Consider the following 27170-nt stretch of genomic DNA (forward strand, 5'->3'; position numbering starts at 1 on the left):
GTTTTTCTAGATACTTCTGTGTTTTTTTTTCATGAATGCCTAGATTTTATTTTCGATTATGTACTACAGGATGCTATTTCAGTTAATATTAAAGATGTCTTCTTTCAAAAATAAAATTATTGAATTAAAATTATATGAAATTTTGAATAAATAAATTTTAATAAAATATTGAATTATAATTTATATTCATTCACATTCTTTGCAGTTAAACTATTTTAATTTATGGATAAAGTTTTTTGGATATCTATTATTTGAGTTCACACTAATTATGCATTTTCAAATTTTAATATTTGAATTTAACTTTGGATTAAAAAATTATAACAGATTTGAACATTGTTCATTCAAATAACATATTTGTATGAATTCTAGTATCCAAAATATAATTTAAAATTTTATTTTGTATATTCAAATATTTAGCAGATAATAATATTTAATTAGAATTTAAATAACAATAACAATAAAATTATTCAAAAATAAAAACATATTTTAATCTTTAGATACAACTATGAAATTGAATAATTCAAAAATTATAGATTTTCAACCCGCTGTAATTAGTAAGTTGAAGCTAACATTAATGAAAAAGAACAGGGCTATGCTCGAAGACCCGTATTTTCATGGGTTTGGCCCATGAAGAATGGTATGCATCCATTTGGAAACAAAGGTTTGAAGTTTTAAGCCAGGGTTTTAGAAACAAAAAGGTGACGCGGTTTCTCTGCATTTTTTTTTTCAAATATAAACAAATAAACATTCCCAAATTAAATGTCCATTTACAACCCCAAATTTTAAGTCCATTACATACAAATTAGCCTACACCATTGAAGCCCAAATTCACAGCGTCTATCAACCCATTACATTGAATCTGGCAGTCCACATTTGACCCAAATTGACTTAAACCAAACATTAACCAATGACCCTAAAACACCCAAGCCCAACTGGTTGGAAGCCCTAAGAACTCATTTGTTAACATTTTGAAGAAACCTAGCAAGCTAGGATTTATTCATATCTTATTGCCGCCTCCATATGCCAGTTGTGCCTTTCCAAATTCTAGGTGGTCCCAGCAAAGCTTTCAGCAAGCCCCTAGTGCACACAGCGTTCCCAAACAAGCCAAATACTCCACGAAAACCTCTCTGCAGTTTTTAAACACTCTTCTGCTAAAATTTAATCTAATTTCCAGAAAGCTCACTAAACTTCAATCAAAATAAAAAATGGGTCTCAAGCAAGAAGATATACTTCTCAATAACAGCACGAGGAAGTAATTTTTTCTTCCATATTTATGTTATTTTTTACCAAATGTGATTTTATTTTGTTTAATTTCTAACTTCAATTTTTTGTTTATTGGGAAAACCCCATAGCTTAAATGCTTCTGAGATAGCAGTGGACAAGCAAAAGCTTGCTGCTCCAATCAAAACAGCTGTCGACAAGTTTCAACTTCTTCCGGAGTTTTTAAAGGTGGTTTGATGTTAATTTATTATTTTTTTCTATGTGAATGTGTATATGTTTTTGAACTGAATTTTGGGTTCTGGGTGAATAGGTTAGAGGGTTAGTGAAGCAGCACTTGGATTCATTTAATTATTTCGTTAATACTGGGATAAAGAAGATTGTTCGTGCCAATGACCGGATTGTGGCCGATCTTGACCCCAGTATTTACCTCAGGTTTGAAAGCATTTTTTTGTTTATTTTTTGGGTTATGATTGTTATAAATTATATTTTGCCAACTAGCTGATGCAGGTTCCGTTTGATTGTAGCTAGTTGTTATTATTATTATTTTATTTGCTTTTAAAAGCAAGATATAATCTTTTGAACAGTTAAAAATAAATAAAAGAAAGGCTTTTTTCGAATGATCACATGCTATATTACTTTTATATGGAATATTAACTTCGGATGTGTTATGGCTTAACTATTTGCTGTTTGTAATAAAATATGAGGAATTTTATTGTCAGTAGCATTTGAGCAAGCTAAGAGCAAGCGATGAATTAGTGATATTAAAAACCTCAGGGAGCCTTAGCTGTTTTTCTTCCATGCTATAGTTTGGTTGCCTTGTATTTGGTCCCTGGAATTCTGGTTATGACTTATCTGCATACAGTGAACTAAGTTTCCTATTGGCATAATTTGGATTTAGACTTTTTTCTGCCTCTACTTCAATTGTTACTGGTGTTCTGGTGCAGGTTCAAAGATGTTAGAATTGGTGATCCCTCCATGACGGTTGATGGGATCAGTGAAAAAATCAATCCTCATACATGCCGATTGTCAGATATGACGTATGTACTAAATACATTCATACATTTCTATGTTCAACTATTTCATATAGGCATTTTTGGAATAATTGAATTTTTTCCTGGTGTTATAACAACTGAAACTTTAAATGGAATAGTGAGTAGTGCATATTGTTCTCTTTCATCTTGCTAATATGGCGTTAATTTAAGGTATTCTGCACCGATATTGGTCAACATAGAGTACATTCATGGGAGTCATGGGCAGAAAACTAGACTAGAAAAGGTACATCAGATACTTTTTTGATGTGTGTATGATGCAGAAAGATAGGTGCTTTGAATGTAATACAAAATATTCTTCCTTGCAGAATAATCTTGTTATCGGAAGAATGCCCATCATGTTAAGGAGTTGCTGCTGCGTGTTGTATGGAAAAGATGAAGCTGAACTTGCAAGGCTTGGTTTGTGTTCACTAAACTCAAAAATGGTTGTTCCTTTTCTCACTTTCTTATTATATTTTTTGGTTTTCATTGTCTGATATTAGGTGAGTGCCCTCTTGATCCCGGAGGGTATTTTGTCATCAAAGGAACAGAGAAGGTAATTAGACCATCTTTATTGTATACTTATCTGTTTGCTTTGTTCTTCACTTACCTTGCACATGAATACACATTCATTATAACATGGTTTTAGTTTGGTAGTAATTTCCATACACAATATACAATTAATATTCATGATGGGCCAGAAATTTGTAGTGAAGTAGTTGGTGAATCATCATACATAAAATGGATGAAAGTAAACGGAATTAGTATTTTTGTGCTAATTTCTAGTTCCACCTCATTTGATCTAGTATGTTGAATGGACCCATCAGAAAATGGTCTTGATATTTCTCTGGATTGTTGCCTGTTGGATAGGATTTTGGTAGGATGAAGTGATGGTATAAACATAGTTTTTTTTTTGATAAAATAAGGCCTCATTAAAACCCCCCTTCTTATCCTACATGTTACAAACATAACATGAAGGACATTGGAAGGAGGAAAAGAGTGCCTCTAACTTTTATTAATTAGAACAATAATACACCTCCACACCTCAACAACTATCAACTTCTTACAAAACAGAAAACCATAAATCTGAAAACATAACACACCCTAATACTCCCTAAATAAGAACAACCAAGGCATAACACCTTAACCATAACACAAACCTAAAAATCAGCCTATACCAGCTTTAGCTAATTCATCCGCTTCCCAATTTGCTGCTCTCGAGATGAGCCTTGTGATAATACTCTTCCTCTCCACAGTAGAAGCTATATCCCTTACCAAGGATTGAAGCAAAGTAGTACTAAGGTTCGGATTATTAATCCACTTCACAACATTAGAAGAATCCGATTCCAAAATGATCCTCTGATTTGAAAAGAAATCAGCTTCAACTTCCTCAATAAGAATCAACCCTCTATTGATCGCCAAAAGCTCTGCGAGAAAGGGAGGACCTCCCCCTACCTTCTCTGAAAATGACCCAAGCACCAACCCACTGCCATCCCTAATCAAGCCACCTATTCCACCCTTATCCCAACCTTTGACCATTGCACCATCTACATTTACTTTTAAGAACCCTTCCGGAGGACTCCACCCAGAAGAAGGAAGATACCTCTTATTCAGATTGACATGTTGATATGCTAGTTTTAAATCCCCCATCAAGGAATCAAAATGAAAATGAACATCCTTAACTGATGTTTCAAACCAAGAAACAATTCTGAAACGTGAAATGAAGAACAACAACGCTGAATCTACCTTCCCATTATGAAAAATCACCTCATTCCTACATTTCCAAACATACCACAACACTGCTCTTGAAATAAACTTCCATATATGAGATCGCGGCACTAGGTCATCCCAGGCAATTAAGAAATCCATCAACGAACCAGGAACCACAAAGAAAACATTCCATAACTTTAAAAACTTAGCCCACAAAACCCATACCACTTCACAGTGAAGAAACAAATGAGAGACCGACTCATTGTACTTCCTGCACATAGGGCAGACAGAGTCTTCAACCCCAGTAACTCCTCTCTTCAGCAGTTCCTCTTTCACCGCAACTCTATGATGAGCAAGTTGCCAAACAAAAGATTCCACACGTGGTGGAGCTACTCCTTTCCAAACATACCTTTCCCAATTACTTTCTAATTGATCAATACCCTCTCTATCAAAATAAGTTTTCATGCATGATTTTGCTGTAAAACAGCCCTCTCCATTTCCCAACCAAATCCAACAATCTTCCTCTACTAGAATAATACATATCAAATTTTATTTTTTTTACTTTAAGAGTAATTCATATCAAGGCTTTTGAAGTTATAATTGTTTTCTTATTTTCACTTTAAGTACTTGTTTTTCACACCCGCACTTTTTATGTGCTTTATGAGTTCAATTTGTGTGAAATAGACATATTGACTGTCATATTTGTTTTATACATCTTTTCAATCTCTATTCTTAATGGAACTGACTTATATTTTTTGCTTCTCTTGGTAGTCTCTTATTTTTCAAATATTTATTGTTCCATTTCTTGATACATTCTTGTCATTGTAATGTCATGATTCTGCCAATGCCTTTCAGGTGATTTTAATACAGGAACAACTCTCCAAGAATAGGATAATTATTGATGCAGACAAGAAGGGAAAGTGAGTTCTTTCAATTTTTTACACCTAGCTAAGACTCTTCCAGTACCTTATCACATGCTTTATTAGAATTTCCTTGGTTCCATATACAACTCTGCTCATAAAATTTATTGCTTGTTGAAGAAGAATGTAAAGTAGCAGGTCAAAGTTTTGTTGTTAGTCTAGTTGTTCTTGAAGTTATAATATAATTGGTCATATATTGCATTGCTTACTATGATTTTATGAACAATTGGAGACTTTCTTAGCAATTAACTAATTAAATTGGTCCACCTTATGGCCATTTAGCATTTCTTCTTGTTGGAAGTATGTGTTGAAGCTCATGGAAGGATTGAGAAGGAAACAATGACTTCTATTAAGCCATTGTAATTTTAGCATGTTAAACTTTATATTGTTTTACTATTATTATTATTTTTGTGTGTGTGCAGAATGTAAAGTATTTATGCATTCATCTTGAAATATAGGATGAGAAAGTCTTGTATGGACTTATTGTTTCAACTTGGGACTGTGATCCTTTTATTGTCATTTCTACCCGGTTGTTATATTTATCTTCGGCCATATAGTTTAGCCGTCATTTTGTTATTTTCATTCCCACTTCCATCAATTTTCTTAACCTTTTCATTTGTTCTAATTTATATCAGTTCTGCTTGTTCCTTCGAATTTATTTTGACGGAATATCTTTTCTTTTGACTATTTTCTTCTCTGCCCCCAGTATAAATGCATCTGTGACAAGCAGTTCGGAGGCAACAAAAAGTAAAACAATTATTCAGATGGAGAAAGAGAAGATATATTTGTTACTCAACCAATTTGCGAAAAAGGTTTTGTTGCATCTTACTTTCTCTTCTTCTCAGTTAATTTTTTTCTCCATCCCCCACCACCCCCACTCAAAAAAAAAAAAGAGAAAAAAATTGTTATCAATGTTTCATTATTAGACTTCAGTTGTTGCTGAGCATTGTTTTCTCATAGATCCCTATCATGGTGGTCATGAAAGCGATGGGGATGGAGAGTGATCAAGAGGTTGTGCAGATGGTTGGTAGAGATCCTCGTTACAGTGCCCTTCTCTTGCCTTCTATAGAGGTAAGCTAAAGGGTGCAAAACTGTTCATAATTTGTATTATTTAATATGCCTTGTGGATCTATGAATGCATCAATATATGAGCAAATTTCATCAGTGGATTACAGAAATGAAGCTAGAGATGGACATAAAATGACTTGGGTAAGACTCATGAAAGTTGATTTAATTTCTAAACTTCAATGGAGATCTTATGCCAGATCATGGCAGGATTCTGTAACTGTCTCAAGATTTCTCGAGGAAACTGAAAAGTTTCTGATGCTATGTTACTCGGACTAGGGTGTTAGTGTCCTATGTACTTCCCTGGAGAATCATATCCTTATACCCGTGCCTGGATTTGTGTCATACTGGTATTTCAAAAAAAAATAATAAAAAAAAAATGAATAGTCAGAGCAACATAGGTCTCAACTGCATCTTCTACTATAAAAAACTACACTACTTTGTAATTATACTGGTATTAGTGTCGGATAGGGGCATGCATCCAACTTGGGCATATTCATTTTTTTTACGATTTCCATTTATTTGGAGGTTTTTGGAGGATCATATCTCTATACCCATGTCTGAATGTGTGTTAGATGCAGGTATTTCAACAAAAATGAATAGTTGGAGCAGCATAGCTCTCAAGTGCACCCTCTACTATAAGAAATTATACTGAAATTAGATTTTGAAAAGAATTTCAGTTTTCTATCGTATATTGTCTGTTCCATAAATTTTCTTGGTAATATTTTTGCATTCTTATAATCTTCTGGAAGCACATCCGTTCCAAAACCTGCACTTTGTACGTATCTATCCCTTCCTACACAATGTCATTGAATGCCGGGTTGTTCGTCAATTAGATTTGGCTTCCACTAAACCCTTTTCAACTCCTATCTAGATAAGATGTTTCCTAACTTGGTAATGTGTCTATTGCTTTGATGGCTGCAGATTATTGCATGCAAAATCCTCATTAACTAATTTCACAATTTACTTTTTGTGACCCATTTTATGATTTATTCTAAGCATTGGCATTATAAAAATAATCTGCATCTGTTATTTCAGTTTTATAACATGGTGTGACCTTCATGCTTGTTTTAAAAATATTTTTATACAATGTCTTCTCGATTATTCTGGAGTTGTTCTTGTCTTTACATAGTGGTGCTCAAAAATCCATTTATTCTTTTCCAGGAATGTGCAAGTGTGGGCATATATACCCGGGAACAAGCATTGGCGTACCTTGATACGAAGGTTCAATACTCTCGCTTACTTTTGTAATAAAACTTAGGAACCTAGCTTTTTATGTCTAGATTTCAGTGCAGTACATGGAACCTGAAGGTTACTTTGATGTTTATATGTTAATTTTACTTTAATTCAGTCTGCATTTTCTGTTATTTTAATGTAACATTTTAAAGGTAAAAATTCTCTGAAGCCTTGTCAAATTCATAATAGTGTCAGTCTAAAGTATAAACGGAAATGGATTAGAACTTTTGAAGTTTTACTCTTTTGGCCTTCAGTCTTTCATAAAACTCCTTATGTTGTCTGCCGCATGGTAATCTACTTTCAGTGTAAGAATCAACCATGAGCTAGTCATTATGCTTGGTCTATTTGCATTCCTGATTACAGGGAGTTTCTCAACTACATGAAGGCTGCTGTAGTTTTTGAAGACTTTCCAGATTTTTTCTTTTGGGTGTTAATGTTTTACCCTACTTTCTCTGTTTTGGAAATCAACCAGTTTACGAGTTACAGTTAAATCAAACATTTTTAATTGCGTTTGTTCTTTTATCAGCAATAGTTTTGGCTAAACCTACTAGTTTAATAATCTGTTTTGTCATTTTCATATCCTATGAAAGCTTTCTTGTTAAAGTCTTAGCCCATTTAAAGGGTTAATGCATTGTTTAGTTTGCGGGTTTTCCTTTTTGCGATATATTAACTGTTGTATGGATGTATATTATATAAAATTTTGTTCCGATATTTCTGGTTGGCTCAAATTTTCACGCCAATTTCTTCCTTTTGCAGACGACAAAGTCTCTTTATGCTGGTCCCGGATCTAGCGAGGTTTTTCTTCCTTTAGTCTTTCTCTGCATAAATATTCGTGTTTACATTATTGCACATAATGATGTGGTTTAGAGCTTTTCATCAATAAAAATGCAAAAAAACAAAGTTCTATGATGGCCTATTTCATTACTAATTTAAGTTAATGTCTTAATTTTTATTTTGCCCCTTTTCTGGTAGGAAGGGAAAGCTTTTTCTATCCTCCGAGATGTGTTTCTTGCCAATGTTCCAGTATGTTTTGTTTAAGTTTTCAAAAATTTAATGGTGGTATCTTGAAATCAACAATTTTTTTACAATTAATTTCCCCCTTTGTCTAGGTATCTTGCAATAATTTTCGTCCAAAATGTTTGTATGTTGCGGTAATGCTTAGAAGGATGATGGAGGCAATCTTAAACAAGGATGCCATGGATGACAAGGTAGCTATTCATATAACTGAAAATTCTTCTTTTCGGTAAATTGCACAGCACTTAGGTTGAAGATATTATGATATTACCTTCTACCGATAAGAAATTAATTGGGAGATTTACATCTACCGATAAGAAATACCTTCTACATTATGATCCAGTCCAATCACTAAAATTTCATGGGCATCTGTTAGGATTACGACATGGCTTCACATGAGGGCAAATGATGATGAAAATGCCCTTGCTTAATGGTAAAGCATGATGATTAGATTAATCAAGTGATCTGTGTTATGGTTTTTCTTTGTAGCCAATATTATTATTATTTTTGATAGAAATGGGAGACCTCATTAAAATCCCCCTTCATAACCTATGAAATATAACTATTTCACAGGACTTTGGAAGGAGGAAAAGTGTCTCAAAATTGTATTGAATATCAAAACCATATTACATTATAGTTAACATCAATCACCCTACTACTACCACTATCACACCTATTCAAAAAAAACCCCATAACTAACCTCTCTTGCCTACACACAAACCTACTCATCCAATTCCCTCTTTCGCCAGTTTATCAGACTCCCAATTGGACCCTCTGGAAATATGCCTAACAATCACATCTCTATCCCTAATTAACAATACAATCTCCTTCAACATAAGACTCAATGAATTAGGACAACCACCCTGGTTTTTGATCCAATTTACCACAGAATGGAAATCGCATTCTAAAATTAGTCTCCCTATATTACACCATATAGATTCTATAAAAAGCAACAAACCCCTTTTAATTGCCAACAGTTCAGCTACTGCAGGAGGACCCTGCCCAACAGCCTCGGAGGACTCCAACAGCAACCCCCCCGAGTCTTTGAGAATCCCTCTAATGCCCCCTTTTAACCAATCACCACTGACAGCACCATCCACGTTCAATTTGAAGAAACCCACAGGAGGCGGAACCCATATGGATCGAGAAGGACTCCAACAGCAAACCCCCTGAGTCTTTGAGAATCCCGCCAATGCCCCCTTTTAACCAATCACCACTATCCACCTTCAATTTGTAGCCAATATTATTATTTTCTTAGTTTATCAATTTATTAATATTTTGTTAGAAGTATTAGGATATCTTATTTATGAGTATCTTATACTATTAAAGGTCTTTCCTCAATTGGAGTATTTGTTTTTAGTTACTTGCTTACTAAGTCTTCAGTTGAACTATGTAATCCCTTTGTATACGAGTCGAATTGAGAATTGAATAAAACAAATCATAGTTTTATCAAAAAGGAGCTAAAGGCCACTTCAATTTAAAGGCCTTAAGCCTTTTGTGGAGAGAAAGGCCAAGCTAAAGAGAAGAGAAGATTTGGTCTTTGCAGCACTGAAATGAACGATTATTGATTACCAGGAGACATAAATGACAATACCCACTAGTACAGAAAAATCAAAATCCTCTATTTGTATAGCTACTTAGTGAGAGAAGCTCCACCTTCTCTCTAAAAATTTAGGCGTTTTTCAAAAATTTCTTTCTCTATCCCCTTCAAATCCTTTAGATGGCGAGTCAGATGAGAAGATCTGTTGGGAAAAATTGCTTTACAGTTATTATTTTCAATATTCCAGAGTGTCTTCATCATCAAGGTCTTAGGTTATTGTTCGATAATTATGGCGAGGTGGTCGATTCTTTCATCCCTTTCAAAAGAAGCAAGGGAGGAAGCAGGTTCGGTTTTGTCCGCTTTTCTAGATTGGAGGACGCGAGGAGGGAGAAGCTCCACCTTCTCTCTAAAAATTTAGGCGTTTTTCAAAAATTTCTCTCTATCCCCTTCAAATCCTTTAGATGGCGAGTCAGATGAGAAGATCTGTTGGGAAAAATTGCTTTACAGTTATTATTTTCAATATTCCAGAGTGTCTTCATCATCAAGGTCTTAGGTTATTGTTCGATAATTATGGCGAGGTGGTCGATTCTTTCATCCCTTTCAAAAGAAGCAAGGGAGGAAGCAGGTTCGGTTTTGTCCGCTTTTCTAGATTGGAGGACGCGATGAGGGCTATCATCCGTGCTGATAGATCTTGGATTCAAGGGAATAAGGTTAGAGTTTTCTTGGCGAGATTTCAACCTCGTGATGTTTTCTGGAGAATAAAGTTTTCTGGTTCATATTCAGCTGTGGTCAAGAGTAGAGAGGAGGATGTCAAAGAGGTGCCCATTATTGGTGTAGTTGACGAAGATAAGTTGTTTACTCTTAGAGATAGTTTGGTTGGTTGGTGCAGAAAATTTATAAAAATGAAAGAGTTAGCTGCTATTATGCACAAGGAAGGCATTTTAGGCCCGAAAATTATGAGGTTGAGTGGTTTAGCAATTTTGATCATATTTGAAGATGAAGAGAGTAGGGACTATACTCTAAAAAATCAGATTGGAGTGTTGAATAAATGCTTCGACAAAGTGGATTTGTGGTCGGAAAACTTTCAGTGTAGCAACCGACGGGCATGGTTATCATGCAGAGGGATCTCACCGTTTGTGTGGAGCCATTCAACTTTCAGTAACATTGCAGAGAAATGGGGAGCTCTTATCTCCATTGATGTAGGGACCTTAAATACTGGCTCGTTTGATAGGGCCTTGTTTCAGATCATTACGAACTGCAAAGACCGAGTAGAAGAATCCTTTGTTTTGAAAGTCGGGGAACAGTCTTTTACAGTATTTGTTTCTGAGTTTGAACCTTGCTTTAGCCCAGATTCCGTGTGGGAAGATTCGTCTATGTTGGATACGTCAGTTGCCACCCCGTTGCCCACGGAGGGGGAGCTTGCTGCTGTCTCGTCAGTTAAGTCTTCCGAGTTGGTGGTAGATGCTGGTGCCGAGAAAGTAGGAGATGGTCCTTGTTCCGAAGAGGCACGGGCTGCTGAAATTGTGTCCCTGACAGTCCCGATAGCTGTGCATGGGTCTGATTGCAAGAAGAGAGGCTCTTTTAATTCCTTGGAGGTTGTTAGGGGGGCGCAAGTGGGGTCTGAGTCAGATTTGTGTGATGCTATCGATGACAATGTGCATGGGCATAAGCTGCTGATTTGTGCTAACCCGACAATTCGTAATGGGGCTGTTATGCTCGGTTCAGTTGGTCAGAGGATGTGTTTGGTGGCACTTTTCATGCCTTGGAGAGTGTTAGTAGGGCGCACATTGGGTCTAAGGATGCAATCAAAGGTAACGTGAAATTGCCAGATGTGTCGTCCACACCTACAGATGGATTTAAGGTAATGGTGGTACACGAGGAAGTGCTTGCTGGTCAGGGGATGGAACTATTGAAATCCGAGATAGTGGATGGGCGTAAGAAACTAAGAGCTTTGGAGGAGAGGAATGCTATTTTTAGTTCTCTCTGAAATTTTCAAGAAAAATTTTCGGCCCACCAAAGGAAGTCTCGTTAGAGTCGAAGCAAGAGTTCTCAGAGAAAGGTGCATAGAGAGGAAGTTTTTTCTGATCTTGAAGGCTCTATAGTGGTTTCGATATCAGAAGATTCTGGCAGTGGGAGTTTTGGTATTTTCAGGCGATTCCTTACTTTTTATTTATATGGAGTTGGAGGTTCGGATAGTCTCTGTCGACAAGTCGAGCAAGAAGAGGCTGTAAGGCGGAAGAAGATCTTGTACTCTTATCGTGTGGAAGTTCAGGGCTTTTGTTTTTGATTCTGGCTTTTTTGGATTGAGTCAGCTGTGGTATTCGGCTTCTGTTTCAGTTGTATTGTTTTTGTGTTGGTTTTCGGGCTTAGTTCAGGTGTTAAGTCTGCCCAGTCAGTTTTGTGAATGTTGTTGTAGCTTAGATGGTTTTCGTTGTGTTAGGGTTGTTGTATAGGGTTTTTTCTGGTTGTTTTTGGTTGCTTGTTTATGTTGGGGGTGGCGATCTGGTTGTATCTTAAGTTTCTTATGGTTAATGAAATCTTAAGGCACTCTTTTCCTCCTTCCGCTGATCAAGGAGCTTTTCTACAAGCTCCTTTAATCAAGAAGGAGGTTTTTAATGAGGCCTTCAATTCCTATCAAAAAAAAAATCCTCCGTTTGCAATGGACATTGATGGGAATTCTTTCAAAACTGTCTTCCTTTTGGTACTATTCACTTGTCAGTCATTCAATCTCTAACTTAATTTCTATTTCTCCCTGTTGATTTTAATTAAAGTTGTTCAACCTTTTTCATATTTGTATTGTTTGAGGCCAAATTCTGGAAATATTTGGCTAAGTGGTGAAATTGCCACTTCAAATAAATTGCAAAAGAATCAATTTTTATTCCTGTGTTGGGCATTTTTAGTAATTTCAAAGTCTGTTTGTACCATTCTTCATAATTTCCTTGGGTTGTGATTATGGTCACTCAAGGATATCTATGAAATTACCCGATATTTTTTAGCTTTTGGTAAATTTGAAACCACTACAAGTGTGGACTGATAGTTAGCTCTATTATGTCGCTGTATACTAAGAAACTGCTTGCGAGCAAACAGAAGAAACTCCATTGATTGCCAGTTCATCTAGAAAAGCAGTACAAGAAGGGCTACGCTGTTAAAATCGTATGCCTATTCACTCATTTAGAGCTCCAAAAAATACTTTCTAAATGTACTGCAACTACTTGTGGAAGTTTTTGCTGTGTTATTCTTATCCCACCCGATCAAAATGGTTCATGTCATTTTTCTATTCTAACCTAGGTCACCCCCAAGCAAAGAGAAAGTCATACCCTTAAAGCATTTTGTATGAGGGGTGGCATTGCATTTTTATTTATGATTTTTATGCCAGGAAATTGGCTCATCCTTCTGATGAGTTTGCTGCTAATATTGTTATATTCCTTTTTCAATGTTCATCTTTCCAAATCAAATCAGGTGTTGTGGTGTGTCATAGATACTGGCCATTCATGAATTCAAAGAGCTTGTGGATACATGAAAATTGATGAACTTTTACACTCCGTGATATATTTAAGCTTAGTTGTGCCAGGTATGTTAACAGATTTCCTTTGTTTTGTAGGATTATGTGGGGAACAAGCGTCTCGAGTTATCAGGACAATTAATCTCTCTTCTCTTTGAGGTATTATTCATAATTATGCTTATTTCTTGAAACCTTATTTATTTTGTTGTGTGTTCCTAATGTTTTCCATTGTCCTTGTTGACTTGTTAATGTAATAGGATTTGTTCAAGACCACGATTGCTGAGGTTAAGAAGAATATTAATCTTATCCTGTCAAAGGCCAGCAGATCTAGTGTTTTAGATCCCTCTAGTGTAAGTGTCAGAAATCAGTATTTTCAAGCCAAGTTCTTTTGCATATACTAATGAGATTTTGATGTTTTGTGAATTACTCGGCTTTAAATCCTGTTAATTTTTTGGGGATTTGGAAAAGTTGATCTGTCATGAAGTGATGGTAGGTGGTTGTGGAGTTAAGTATGCGGGGAGGTTGTGAACAAGGAGAGTTGGGGGTCATGGAGGAAGATTTTTATAGGAAAATATCTCCATTGAGTCACATAATTCGTTTCTACTTGGGCTTCTGCAGAATTTTTTTAAGAACATGAACAGTATAAAGCATTTAACAATGAGTATTGGTCCCAGTGCTAACAAAGTAACACTGGTCTGACCTGAGTCGAGAGTCAACTGGTTGAAAGTCCAACTAGTCTTACTGTATAGTCAAGTTTGACTTTTAACTGGTTTTGAATCTACAAAATAGTGATTAACGAACTTGAGTCAATTCAAGTACCAATAGTCTTACTGTGTAGTCAGTCCGAAAGTTTTTTTGGTGTTTCACATTAACACAATCATGAACTGGAATCTCGCCCATGCAAATTGCCCCTCATAGTTATCCTTTATTCACTATTATGAGAGAAACATACTGATTTGTTCTTCTACAAAGAATGTTGTATTTTGGAACTGCCTAGTTTCAGTAAATGACAGTTCTTATTTGATTTAAAGCTTGAACACAAAAACAGAAAAAAACAGTAAAAGCTAGTTCTACATATAAATAAATGTATTATATCTCGTTGTCATTTTGTATTGCATTGATTTGTTCGTTTTTGTTTTGAATCTGTTTTCCATTTCTACATTTCATAGAAAAATTCTCAATCCATTGTAACCTGTTTTTTCCCCTTTGAATTGTAGATTTTGCTTGGTAAAGACATCATTTCGATGGGGCTTGAAAGGACCCTTTCAACTGGGAACTTTGATATCAAGCGGTTCAGAATGCACAGAAAAGGCATGACACAGGTATTTTGCATCCTTGGTTTTGTTTATCCATTCATATTTTCTTAGTACACCGTAGACTGATGGATAAATCTTTCACTGATAGATCCTGGCAAGGTTATCCTTTATTGGGACTTTGGGCTTCATGACAAAAGTCTCCCCACAATTTGAGAAGTCTCGGAAAGTAAGTGGACCAAGGGCCTTGCAACCTAGTCAGGTGAGTGTTATGTCTCCTGTTGCATTTGAGATATACTTAAAAATGGGATATTCAGTGATGGTTACTTTTTTTTTTTTTTGCAGTCTGTTACTGTTTTTTTATTATTAATTTTTCTTTTAATTCTTTCCTGTTCCTTTAATTTACTACAGTGGGGTATGCTTTGCCCTTGTGATACTCCTGAAGGTGAAGCCTGTGGACTGGTTAAAAACTTAGCCTTAATGACTCATGTTACAACCGATGAGGATGAGGGCCCTTTGATTTCTTTGGTATGTACTTATTCATTTTGAATTTCTTTTTTCTGTGAAGTCAATGCCATACTAGTAGCATCATTCTAGAGTTAATACCGAGGAGATACTCTAATCACATCGAGGTTCTATGTTTCTCAATGTGAACCCTCTGTTTTAAGGGTGGTTACATGGTTTGTAGTGTCATCACATTAAGGAATTTAAAATCAAAATAGAGAACATCTGTATAGCTTAAAGCAATTTGATGTAAAGAAAAAAAACTTCTTTCTGAGGATTAATATATATTTGAAATGCTATGAGTAGAGAAAAATTAATCTGAGATCGAACACTTGCTTTACAATGAGAAAAGAACCAAAACAATATGAGGTATATTTTTGACTTTTTTTAACCCTGCTTAGGGAGATAAAATACTCCCATGTACATAAGGAGGGATTTGACCAGAAAAGAATTAGAATGGTTCAGGAAGAAAGCAAATAGAGGAAAGAAATTCTAGCCATGCATGGAATTTTTTTTTTGGGCACAAAGAAGATTGTATGAGCTTCATGTTCAGTAGACCTGGAATTTCATATCAAAGTGAAAGTTGAAACGAAAGAAAAGCCTAGATAATTATTTGATTGCTGATGGTGTCTGGAGACTGACGAGTTCTGTAGATGGCCAATTGAAATAAATATTAAGAAAAACGAAAAAGCTATTTTTTTCTATGATTATAATAAGCCGTTTCACCTGTTTGTTTTATTATTATAATATTCTGTCAATAGCATCAATCTCTTCATACAAAGTTTTTATTTTTCTATCATATTGTTATTAAATCTGTGTCATCTCTTGTGTATGATCAGAAAATTGTAAGTATTTTGTTGACATTTTGTTTTATAACCTGCAAATTAGTTATTAATTTGATTTTATTGTATGATTATAATCTGTAAAGATTAAAATGTAATCACTTATTTCAATAACATAAAGCATTATACTTGGTTATATATTTCAGCTATTACTACATCTTATTTACTATTGAAATCTAGAAACAAGACATGAAGAAGATAGTTATTTTGCATCTCAAACTGAAAGGATTAATCCAGTAGCTTGCTCCTTATCTATATGCCTATGGATATCATGATTTTTCCTACTTTTAATTTCAAATTCATTGTTTTGTACAACAGTGTTATTGCTTGGGCGTTGAAGACTTGGAGCTACTATCTGGTGAAGAGCTTCATACACCAAATTCATTCCTGGTTATGTTAAATGGGCTCATTCTGGGAAAACATAGAAGGCCACAGGTGCTTCTGGTGTTCCTTTGAGGCCTAAACAATAGATTTCCATATATAAAAGTCACTCAATTCAACTGCAATAATGCAAAACTGGTTTAGAGTTGGACAAATAGTTTAGCCTCTTTAATGCTTGGTTTAAGGCCATAGTCTCTGTAAGGAGAGAGAAAAAAATAGTAATAAGAAGTTTTCATTATATATTAATATGCAAAGTCAGCTCTGTCAGCTTTAATCTCAATTTAATCACTGTTATACACTAATACATGTATGCAATTATATGTTCTTACTATTTTCTCCAAGTAGTACCTTTGTAAGTGAATAAGGGTAAATTTAATTTGTTAGCACCTTTTAGATTGAAATTCTTGGGCATTCCTCTGCTTTAGAGATCTGTCAACCAGCCTTTAGCTTTTGTAAAAGCTGTTGTTAAGCTTTAAACCCCAAGAGCTTAAGCTTCTGACAAGACGTAAGTGCAAAAAAAGCTGTTATGAATTTATAATAAGAAATTTTGAACGACAAGAAAGTACTTGTATTAGACACCCATGTCCAATGCATTTTCATAGATGCGTATCTGAATACTAACATCCAAGAGTCCTCCAAATAAATGGGAGAACTTATAAAAAATCTGAATATACTGGTGTTGGACATATACTCGAATCCGACACATCCGAGTCTAAGCAACATAAGCTGGACCAAAGCAACATTTTTTCTATTCTTTATTGTTTTGTCATGTTCATTGATGTGATTGATTATCACCAAAGATTTGGTCTTATCGTCATTATATGACATCTCTTTTTCTGGTTGGAATGCATCCTTTGATTATATAGGTATAGCATTCTAAAAACTTCACTATTTCATTTAACCTGCTTCTTGATAAAAATGAAAAATCATTTAGTGTTTGAACAATTATTTTTATATTCAGATAATAGAAGAACTAGAAACTTCTGTCGCTTACAATTCCTAGGCATGCATACTTGCATTGTAAAAATTTATGTATATGTTGAAAAACTTTGTTCCTCTAGTTCTATAATATTCTCTCCTTGTTTTGTAAAAATTTATGTGTACGTTGAAAAACTTTGTTCCTCTAGTTCAATAATATTCTCTCCCCTTTATGTAGCATTTTGCTATTGCTATGAGAAAGTTGCGAAGAGCTGGCAAAGTTGGAGAGTTTGTGAGTGTCTTTGTAAATGAGAAGCAGGTAAAATCTTCCTTCACTTAAAATCTATGTAACAATCTTGCGTGTCATTTTATCATTTTTCATTTAATTTCTATAACTATGCTGTCTTTTATCTTAAACACCTTATCTGCTTGCTAAGATCAACTCTCAAATGCATCTCTGCTTTCTTTATTCTTAAAACACTAGAGTTATTATTATAGCTCATGTTTGGAATAAGAACCGTTATGTTAGCTAGTATATAGATATAGGTTATTTCCATTACAATACTCTCAATTCCTTTGGATCTTACGATAATCAATGCACCTATCCATTGTTGTGGGCTGTACTCATATATTGTGCATTTTGCAAGTACGAATGATAATGGTAAGTGTAATTTGTTGCTGACCCTAAAACATTCACATCCAACGATGACCTTTCGGTTAGCTCTTTTTTCAATTAAATTGAGAACAGTGTGAACATTTAAATGGTTTGACAATTTATTTATCATGTAGTTGGAAGATCTCGTATGAGTATGTTTGTGGGATATAGTTCTGTATCTGTAACTCCCTTATCAATGCAAAATCTGATTTAAAGGTGGGTTCAAGACAATCTTTTGAGTCACTGGTAATATTGTGAAACTTCAGTGTAACAAGTCTGGTTTGACAATCTTTTATAAATTGTGGATTGCCTTATCATTTATATTGCAGATGTACAGCACAAGATAATTATTTGATGAGATTCTAATGAAGGGATCTGTGGGGTATACAGTTAATTATAAATGATGACAGATTGCTCAAAAATACTCTAAAATGGAGAAGATAAGAAGGAAAATACAATGATAGGAACCAACTTTGAGGTACTCTTTTCCTCCTTCCGCTAGTCGGTTCTTGCCTTATGGTAAAGGACTACTAAGAAGGAGGTTTTTAATGAGACCTACTTTTCCTATAAAAAAAAAATGATAGGAACCAACTTGGGTGCATGTTCTAATTCTGAATCCCATTGTGTGCATGTTATAATCTAATCCCATTCAATCTGTCATGTTGCCATCTCTGTATATGGTTGTATTTGTTTTCTATGATTATATTGAAATTAGACTAGAGTGTAGATGTGACTAGTGGTTTTCATCTTTCCTGTATGCTGTAATTTTTTCCCTTCCATTTTAAATATTTACTGATATTTGAGATTCAAAAATGTTGATCAGCGGTGTGTTTACATTGCTTCTGATGGAGGTCGAGTTTGTAGACCCTTGGTAATAGCTGACAAGGGAATATCAAGGATCAAAGAACACCATATGAAGCAGTTGTTGGTAAGAGTTATGTTCATGATTTTATCCAAAGAAAATAGTCTTGTTTGAAAGCTAATTCTATTTTGTGCTTGTTAAGGATGGAGTTCGAACTTTTAATGACTTTTTAAGTGATGGTTTGGTGGAGTATCTTGATGTCAACGAGGAAAACAATGCTCTGGTTTGTTTCCCCAAATGATTTAAAGGTTTTAAATTCAATTGTTACATTTTATGGATAATTGACTTCTAAAAACATGATTATCTTCTTAGATTGCTTTGTATGAAGGAGAGGCGACACCTGAAACAACCCATATTGAGATAGAGCCTTTCACGATCTTAGGTATTATTGCCGGGTTGATTCCATATCCTCATCATAATCAGTCACCAAGAAATACGTATCAGGTTTTTTTTTCATCACTTTTGATATCTTAAACTTGGCAAGGTTGTGAACTGTAAATTTTTTCTCTTATCATCTCTAAATGTTTCTGTATTTGTAGTGTGCAATGGGGAAGCAAGCAATGGGAAATATTGCATATAATCAGGCAAGCAGTGTTATTAGTATTGTGTTCATCCCTTTTTTTCTTTTTCTTTTTTCTAACTTTGAGCAAAGAGTCCTTGTATTTCACTAAATACATAATACAGCTTCTTGATTTCAGGAAGAAATTTATGAAGGTTTCATTAGTTGAAAACAAGCATTCTCTGTTTTTTTATAAATTATGCTCAATTTAAATGATCAAATAATTTTGATATCACAGTGTGCAAGTCACATGCTTTTGTAAATGCACACATATAAACTCAAACATGACTTGTTTTCTGATATTTCTGTCTTAAACTTGAGATGGGCCGTGGCCTTAATAATTTGAGGCACAGAGTTGTTCAAAATAATGGTTACTTTCCAAATGCTGCAGATGGTGTAAATTTTCCTTATATATTTTAATTTTATTTGTTGATAACTATCTCTTTAAATTTCATCAAGAATTTTTTTTGATAGGAATAGGAGACCTCATTAAAAACCTCCCTCATAGTTGCCTCTTGTAAAGAGGCAACTATCAAACGAGGAAAAGAGTACCCCATTTTATGAATAACCCAAACTTACATAAGATTACAGATTATAAAACACCACCAGAATAAACATAACAAACCCAATATACTACAAAAAACAATAAACCAATCCCCTCCTTGGCTAACTTGTCAGCCTCCCAATTACAAGGCCTAGGAATCTGCCTAACCAAAATATCTCTAGCAGAAACTAAAGCCCCAATCTCCCCAACCAAAGAACTAAAAAACGACGGGGCAACAACAGTCTTCGAAATCCAATCCACTGCTTTTTTGCAATCAATCTCTAAAATTATTCTGCCCTTCAACACCCATTCAGAAGAAACAAATAAATCAATGCCTTGTTTGATAGCTTTCAATTTAGCAAACACAGGAGGGCCTGGTCCCGTAGCATTAGAAAAGGAAATTAAAGTAGAGCCATTCGAATCTTTCAACAATCCACCAATTCCACCCTGCAAACCATCGCCTCTAACCGCCCCATCCACATTGAATTTATAAAAGTCTGGTGGAGGTGGAAGCCAGCGCTGATCCTTCTTATATAAAGGCTTAACTGAGATCCTGTCTGCCAACAAAGGATCCCCTATTAAAAGATCAGCCTGAATATTTGCTTAGGAAATTTAGCTAAAAACCATTTGGCCAGCCTGAACCTGCAAATGAAGAACAATATAGAACTGTCAAAAATCCAGTTTTCAAACACCACTGAGTTCCTCGCCTTCCATAACGACCACAACATCACTCCCGGGATAAAATTCCATATAGTAGATGACGGCCTTAGAAAAAACCAAGAGGCTAGTAAAGATCGGGGATCATTGGGCAAAACTATAGAAAGCTCCCATAACCTAACGAACCTATTCCACAAATCCCAAGCAACATGACATAGTAAAAAGAGATGTTGAATTGTTTCATCCTCTTTATGACAAAGAGGGCATAGTAGTACATCCAAGGGAATGCCTCTTTTCTTCAAATCCACTCTAACAACTAATTTTAGGTGAGATAACTGCCATAGGAATGTTTCGACTTTTGGAGGTGCCAATCCAGAACAAACCCACTTGTTCCACTGAAAAGTCCCCCTGAACTACACGAGAGAGTTGCTCTACATGACTTAACCGAGAAAATGCCATCACCCTTCCCTGACCAAGACAGAAAATCATCAACAGAATCCTTCAAATCAATATTAATAATCAGCGACATTAAGGAAATCCATTGATCCAATTCCTAGTCGCACAAATTCCTCCTAAGTTGAATATTCCAAACCCAACGGCCATTTACATAACAACCAAACTCCGCAGCTCTGCCCCATTTATTGGTCGATAAGGCAAAGATCCTAGGGAATTGTTCTTTTAAGGTAGAATTATTAACCCATACATCATTCCAGAAATCAATTAATCTTCCATTCCCCACTTGAATCTTCGAATTAGACCTCAAACAAACCCCTATATCATCATTTTTCTCGCAATTGTTCACAATTCCTCTCCAAATCCAAGAATCTTGCGAATTAACAGCCTTATTAATCGATAAAGATAAGTTAGAGGTATTGTGTTTACAGCAAATCATCTTCTTCCACTGTTGAGTCTTTTTCATTTGTAAACTTCCAAACCCACTTCCCAAGTAACACTCTATTCACCATAGTCAAATCCAAGACTCCCAATCCGCCCTTCTCATAAGGTTGACACACCGTTTTACAATTAACCCAATGAATCCGTCTCTTGTTGAAACTATCTCCCTAAAGGAATTTAGCCATCAAAGAATTCAGCTTGTTACTTATCTTAAGCGGAATTTTGAACATAGAGGTAAAAAAAAAAATCGGCAATGATGACAGAACTGCCTTCACTAACACCAACCTCCCTGCCATCGATAAAGTAGAAGCTTTCCAGCCAGCTAGTTTGGTGTTAAATTTCTGGATTACTGGTTCCCACATCAGCTCTGAATTTTTGTTAGTACCTATCGGTAAACCAAGGTATTTCATAGGGAAAACCCCCACCCCACAGCCTGCAGCATAGGCCCAATCCTTAAGAATATCCTCATCCAAATTGACACCAAACATTTTGCTCTTGGATAAATTAAGATGCAACCCTGACATTAAACTGAAAATCCTCAAAACTCTCCTAATATTAAGGATCTGAGTAGGAGAATCTCTGCAGAATAAAATTAAATCATCTGCAAACTGCAAATGAGTCAAACGGAAAGGATTGTCCTCCCTACCGACACTGAACCCTTCAAACATACCACATTCCACAGCCTTAATAAGCATTAAATTCAATAATTCCCCTACCAAATTAAACAACAGAGGAGACAAACTGCATCCTTGTCTCAGCCCTTTGTCCATCTTAAATTCTGCTGTAGGAGAACCATTCACAAGAATCGAGATAGAGGCAGAAGAGATACACAAATTAATCCATGAAATCCACCTATCTCCAAAACCCATCATTTTCAATAATCTTAATAGAATCGGCCATTCCACCGAGTCATATGCTCTCCGAAAGTCAACCTTGAAAACAACACCTTTCCTCTTATTTTTCTCCAAAAATCAATGGCCTCGTTAGCTATAAAAGCACAGTCAATTAACTGCCTTCCAGGAACAAAGGCAAACTGTGAAGGACTCACAATATCTTTTATTATTGAGACATGTCTCTCTTCTAGATATTCTGATGTTTCTGTTTTGGTTGAAACTCTGTCCATATACTTTTATTAAAATGGCCTTTTTTCCTTGCTGAGGTTGTATATTTTGGGCTGTAGTTGTGCCGGATGGACTCATTACTTTATCTATTGGTGTATCCACAGAGGCCTTTATTGACAACAAGGACAATTGAATTGGTTAGTAGTCCGTATATTGTTGAGTATGAGCAAACCATTTTGTGCTGTAAATTAACTGCCTTTACTTTCAGGTTGGATATGATAAACTTGGAGCTGGTCAGAATGCAACTGTTGCAGTCATGAGTTATAGTGGTTATGACATAGAGGATGCTATTGTCATGAACAAGTCTTCTCTAGACCGGGGTTTTGGTCGTTGTATTGTGATGAAAAAGTATGCAACTTTTTCATCCTAATGGTGGCATTTGTTATGATTCTGATTATACCTTCTAATCCTGCATGGCTTGACAACTATCAATCGCATATTATATTGTTCATTCTTTTTGTAACAGGTATGCTCACGTTATTGAAAAATATCGAGGTGCATCCGATAGACTTCTTACGCCACTGAGAACCGGATCTGGTTCAGAGAGGATGCAGGTAATGTATTTACTTGCATTTCCCGACTGCACAAATGAATTGCTGCATTGTCAAATTACTGATTTTTAAGCATTTTTTAACCTGTTCTTATTTTTTTATATCATGAAATTAAATCCTTTGCTTTTTTTTTTTTTAATTTCTAACTGACCATTGTTATTATACGAGTACTTTTTCTGTAACTTGTGACCCCTTCCAATGTCTAACCCTAGCAGTCTAGGGTCTATTTGTGGTGAAATTTCTCCAACATATTGGATAAGTTGAGAATTAATTTTTGATGGCAACTTTAACCATTTATTTTCGAAATTTACCTTTAAAAGATGGCATTTTAAAATATACACTTTCCCGTCTTATCATAAGAGGGGATAGCTTTGGTAACAGAATCCTCTCAAGATTTTATATTCATACTGATGGGTTCTATTAATAGTTGACACTGGAAGTTACATATTTTCTCTAGTTGTACAAACTTAGCTACGAGCCTAGGACTGTATCACATCATGACTAACAGAACTGCTAGAAGTGCGAGTGATCTGGTTTACTATAACATACTATATAGCTAAGTTACTTCGACTTGGGTGTAAGTGTTGGATATGGATGTGTTCAATACCGATATGTTCAGTTTTTTCCTTAATTTTCCATGTAAATGGAGGATCCTTAACTAGCTCAATAATATCTAAATGAAAATGCCCTGGGAAGGAAAGTTTTTATTTCTCCGTTTGCACTCAGCAACTAGTAATAGTAAATAGTAGACACTTTGTATATCTTAAGAGAGCTAAGGCAATACTAATGGCTCAATCGGTTTTAGTCTCTAATGATGAAAATGAATTAGCTGCCTTGTAATATCCTCCTAAAGCCCCTTCTTTCTGACTCCAGCGAACCCCTTTACATACCAAAAAAACAAAAAAATTGATTTTATGCATCTCAGTTCTCAAAGTAATGAATAATCTGGAAAAATAGCTCACTCGTTATTTGTAATTTTTGAAAAGTTACACATGGGTAACTTTCTTTGCACAAGCACTGGTTCTATGTTTTAAAATTATTTCCATCAAGTTTCAATTGTTAAGTTCTTTATGTAGAAATTAGATAATGATGGAATTGCCACTCCTGGGGAGATTATTAGACCAAAAGATGTCCTCCTTAATAAGGAGGTCCCTATTTATAAAAGTGGGAGTTCTGTATCTTCAGAATCTCTACGGGATAGGTAAGTTATTCATTTTAATTTCTGTTTGATAGTTTTGCTGGTCTTATATTGCTTTGAAAAGCTTTTTACCAATTTCCAACTTGCAGTGCTTATAGACCTGCAAAGGAATATTATAAAGGTCCTGAAGGAGAGACATGTGTGCTAGATAGAGTTTCTCTGAGCAATGATAGGAACGGAAATCCATCGATAAAATTTTTAATACGCCACACGCGTAGACCTGAGGTAGGCAATAATGAATTGGCCTCATTAATTTATTTTTTCCTCAGAAACACAGGGTTGACCCCTTTTTTTCCGTTTTGTTGCTCTTTTAATATGCATTCACTCAGCTTGGTGACAAATTTAGTAGCAGACATGGCCAAAAAGGTGTTTGTGGCATTATCATTCAACAGGAGGATTTCCCCTTTTCAGAGCGTGGAATTTGCCCTGATCTAATTATGAATCCTCATGGTTTTCCAAGGTTGTATCTTTTTATTTTAGTTGAATAATTTAATGATTTGAATGAATAGTCTAAGGCATTCACCCCTACAACCTTTATCTAGCTCCTATTGGCTATAATAAAGGACTTCATAGACTTATAAACACCTGAGGAGGGTTTTCTAATTACCATTTCTATCCCTTTCTTTTCTCATTTAGACATGTTTAATGCATGAACAATTAACACCATGGATCAGTTTTAGCATGATTTGCCCACCCCACCCCGCTCAAAAGGAAAATAAAAGATGGTCACCTCCATAAATCACTTGTTATTTGATATACTTGTGGTTACACTTGTAACATATAGCATCAATCTACATGCCCATTTAAGATACATAAACGACCAAAATTAACGAAACCTTTTTTGCTTCTTGGGTCTAAGAAGAGTCTGTTTTGGGTCTAGCACAATGAGACTACAGTGATTGCTTACAAACAGGAAAGGAGATGGTCCTAACAAGGGAGCTGTTTTGGGGTGGAATATGGAGAAATGAAGTTTTTGACTTTGTTGCGGCATCAAAGAAGCATTATTGGATTATGATTTACATGAAATGTTTGTTGGCTGATTTTATGAATCTAGGCAACTTTAATTTTTTTTGTGATGCAAGTTTCACTGCTGGTTTTCGTTCTTCGACTCTTGTCCTGGACATTTATGCATAACTACAATGAAAGAAGGTATATGTTTAAACATGATATTTTATGCCTTCTCCACATCCATGTGTTTCTCTAAACCTGTGCATGTGGTGTTCCATCAGAAATAAATACGCAGCCAACACATCATAAGCTTCTTGGTTAGAATTTTAGGGAATATATTTTTATTTATGGTATGAAGTTAAATTCTTTAATGGCCAGATTTTTATGGGGGGTAATGAGGAAAAGAGGAGGATACACTGGGTGAATTGGAATACAGTTTGCAAGCCTTTGAACTCTGGTGGTCTTGGTGTTCTTGACTTGAATATTTCTAATTGGGCTTTATTGGGAAAATGGGTGTGGAAGTTTGCCAATGAAAAGAATTCTCTGTGGAAAAGTGTGTTATGTAGCAAGCACAAGGTCAGTTGCAATACTATGTCTATTAGGAAGGCTTTTTCTCCCAAGTCTTCTTGGATTTTGAGAGGAATTGCTAATAATTTCTTGAAGAATGATTCGGAGGGTGATTGCTTAAGATCTTATTCAAAGTTGAAAGTGGGTAATGGAAAGTCTTTCATTTTGGACAGGTGCATGGGTAGATGAGCTTCCCTTAAAATATCTTTTTCCTAGAATATACGTGCTATCATCAAACAAATGGGCAAGGTTGCTGAATTTGGCAGCTTTGAATTGAACGGTTGGGTGTGGAATATTCAAACCAGAAGGAATTTGTGTAATTGGGAATTGGATCAGTGGTTGGATTTGATGACAAAACTGAAGGATCTTAAACTGTCAGATTCAGTAGAAGACTTTCTATCTTGGTCTGCAAGTGGTGATGGACTGTTTTCGGTAAAATCTTGCAGAAATGCATTCGGGAGGGAGTTTGGGGGATATGATTTGTGGTTAAAAGGGGTGTGGTTGGGATTGTCACCACCTCGTGTCGAAGCTTTCCTATAGCAGTTAGCTCATCAGAAAGTGGCAGTAAGAGCAAAATTGGTGAACAGAGGAATGCAGCTAGGTGATGATATCCTTTGTCCTTTTTGTAAGAAACACGAGGAATCAGTACAACACTTATTCATTTCGTGTTATGTAGTATGGGAATTGTGGAACAAAATAGCAAGCTTTTGGGATCTAGCCCTAGTCTTTCCAAAGGACCCTCATTTGCTTAGTTGTTGGGGTGAGTTGAGGGTGAAATCGTTGATTTGGAAGTTCATTCCGGGAGTTGTATTTTGGTCTATTTGGAAAGCTAGGAATGCAATGGTGTTCGAAGGATCTACTATTGACAGGCAGTCTCTGTTTTTCTTTATTAGATTCAGGTTATCTAAATGGTTTTTAGCCAAGTACCCTAAGTTTCCAATTCAAGAGGATGTGCTGATAGGTGACCCATCTCTTGCAGACGGTATTCAAGTTCATAAATTAAAGGATTGTAAGGTGAATCGTTGGATCCCACCCCCTGTAGACTATTTGAAGATGAATGTAGATGGAGCTGTAAGACTAGATGGCTCAGATGGAGGTATAGGGGGTATTTTAAGAGATTGGAATAGCTGCACTCTCCTGAATTTTTCAGAAAATGTTGGTCAAGGTCCCCCTCCAGTTGCTGAGTTAAAGGCTATAAAGAGAGGCATTGAAGTATTTTTGTCTTCTTGTTGGGTTTCTGTTAGTAGGTTGATTGTTGAGAGTGATTGTAAGTCTGCAGTGGATTGGATTCAGTCCCCGGCTTTGGCTCCTGTTTTTCTATTGCCTCTAGTTAAAGAGATCTCAACGCTCATCTCTGATAGGGTGCATTCAGTTAGGCTGATTCCAAGGGCGTGTAATGGGGAGGCAGACAGTTTAGCAAAGAAGGGGATTGGTTGATAATATGGTCTCATCAGTGGTTTTTCCTGTTTTGTATTAGTGG

At 35.6% G+C, this 27170-nt stretch overlaps 1 protein-coding gene across 1 annotated transcript in view; it reads left to right on the top strand.

Annotated features, from left to right (window-relative positions):
- The first annotated feature begins 1059 nt into the window (after nt 1–1059).
- Nucleotides 1060–27170, top strand: part of LOC120190447 (DNA-directed RNA polymerase III subunit 2) — a 33482-nt gene continuing 7371 nt past the window's right edge. Inside the window, exons 1-31 of the mRNA XM_039193527.1 lie at nt 1060–1252; nt 1353–1449; nt 1532–1653; nt 2166–2258; nt 2424–2496; nt 2579–2669; nt 2753–2805; nt 4815–4879; nt 5586–5691; nt 5840–5950; nt 7109–7168; nt 7937–7975; nt 8153–8203; nt 8290–8388; nt 13336–13395; nt 13494–13586; nt 14454–14558; nt 14641–14751; nt 14901–15017; nt 16154–16270; nt 17373–17453; nt 18613–18717; nt 18794–18874; nt 18964–19095; nt 19191–19235; nt 22486–22563; nt 22635–22774; nt 22893–22980; nt 24054–24178; nt 24265–24400; nt 24505–24635. Of these exons, the coding sequence (XP_039049458.1) occupies nt 1206–1252; nt 1353–1449; nt 1532–1653; nt 2166–2258; nt 2424–2496; nt 2579–2669; nt 2753–2805; nt 4815–4879; nt 5586–5691; nt 5840–5950; nt 7109–7168; nt 7937–7975; nt 8153–8203; nt 8290–8388; nt 13336–13395; nt 13494–13586; nt 14454–14558; nt 14641–14751; nt 14901–15017; nt 16154–16270; nt 17373–17453; nt 18613–18717; nt 18794–18874; nt 18964–19095; nt 19191–19235; nt 22486–22563; nt 22635–22774; nt 22893–22980; nt 24054–24178; nt 24265–24400; nt 24505–24635 (2852 nt within the window). The 5' untranslated portion in view covers nt 1060–1205. The remainder of the gene's footprint in view (nt 1253–1352; nt 1450–1531; nt 1654–2165; nt 2259–2423; nt 2497–2578; nt 2670–2752; nt 2806–4814; nt 4880–5585; nt 5692–5839; nt 5951–7108; nt 7169–7936; nt 7976–8152; nt 8204–8289; nt 8389–13335; nt 13396–13493; nt 13587–14453; nt 14559–14640; nt 14752–14900; nt 15018–16153; nt 16271–17372; nt 17454–18612; nt 18718–18793; nt 18875–18963; nt 19096–19190; nt 19236–22485; nt 22564–22634; nt 22775–22892; nt 22981–24053; nt 24179–24264; nt 24401–24504; nt 24636–27170) is intronic.

The sequence above is a fragment of the Hibiscus syriacus genome, unplaced genomic scaffold, assembly GCF_006381635.1.
Source record: "Hibiscus syriacus cultivar Baekdansim isolate YM2019G1 unplaced genomic scaffold, ASM638163v2 tig00116962_pilon, whole genome shotgun sequence".
NCBI classification, from domain to species: Eukaryota; Viridiplantae; Streptophyta; class Magnoliopsida; order Malvales; family Malvaceae; genus Hibiscus; species Hibiscus syriacus.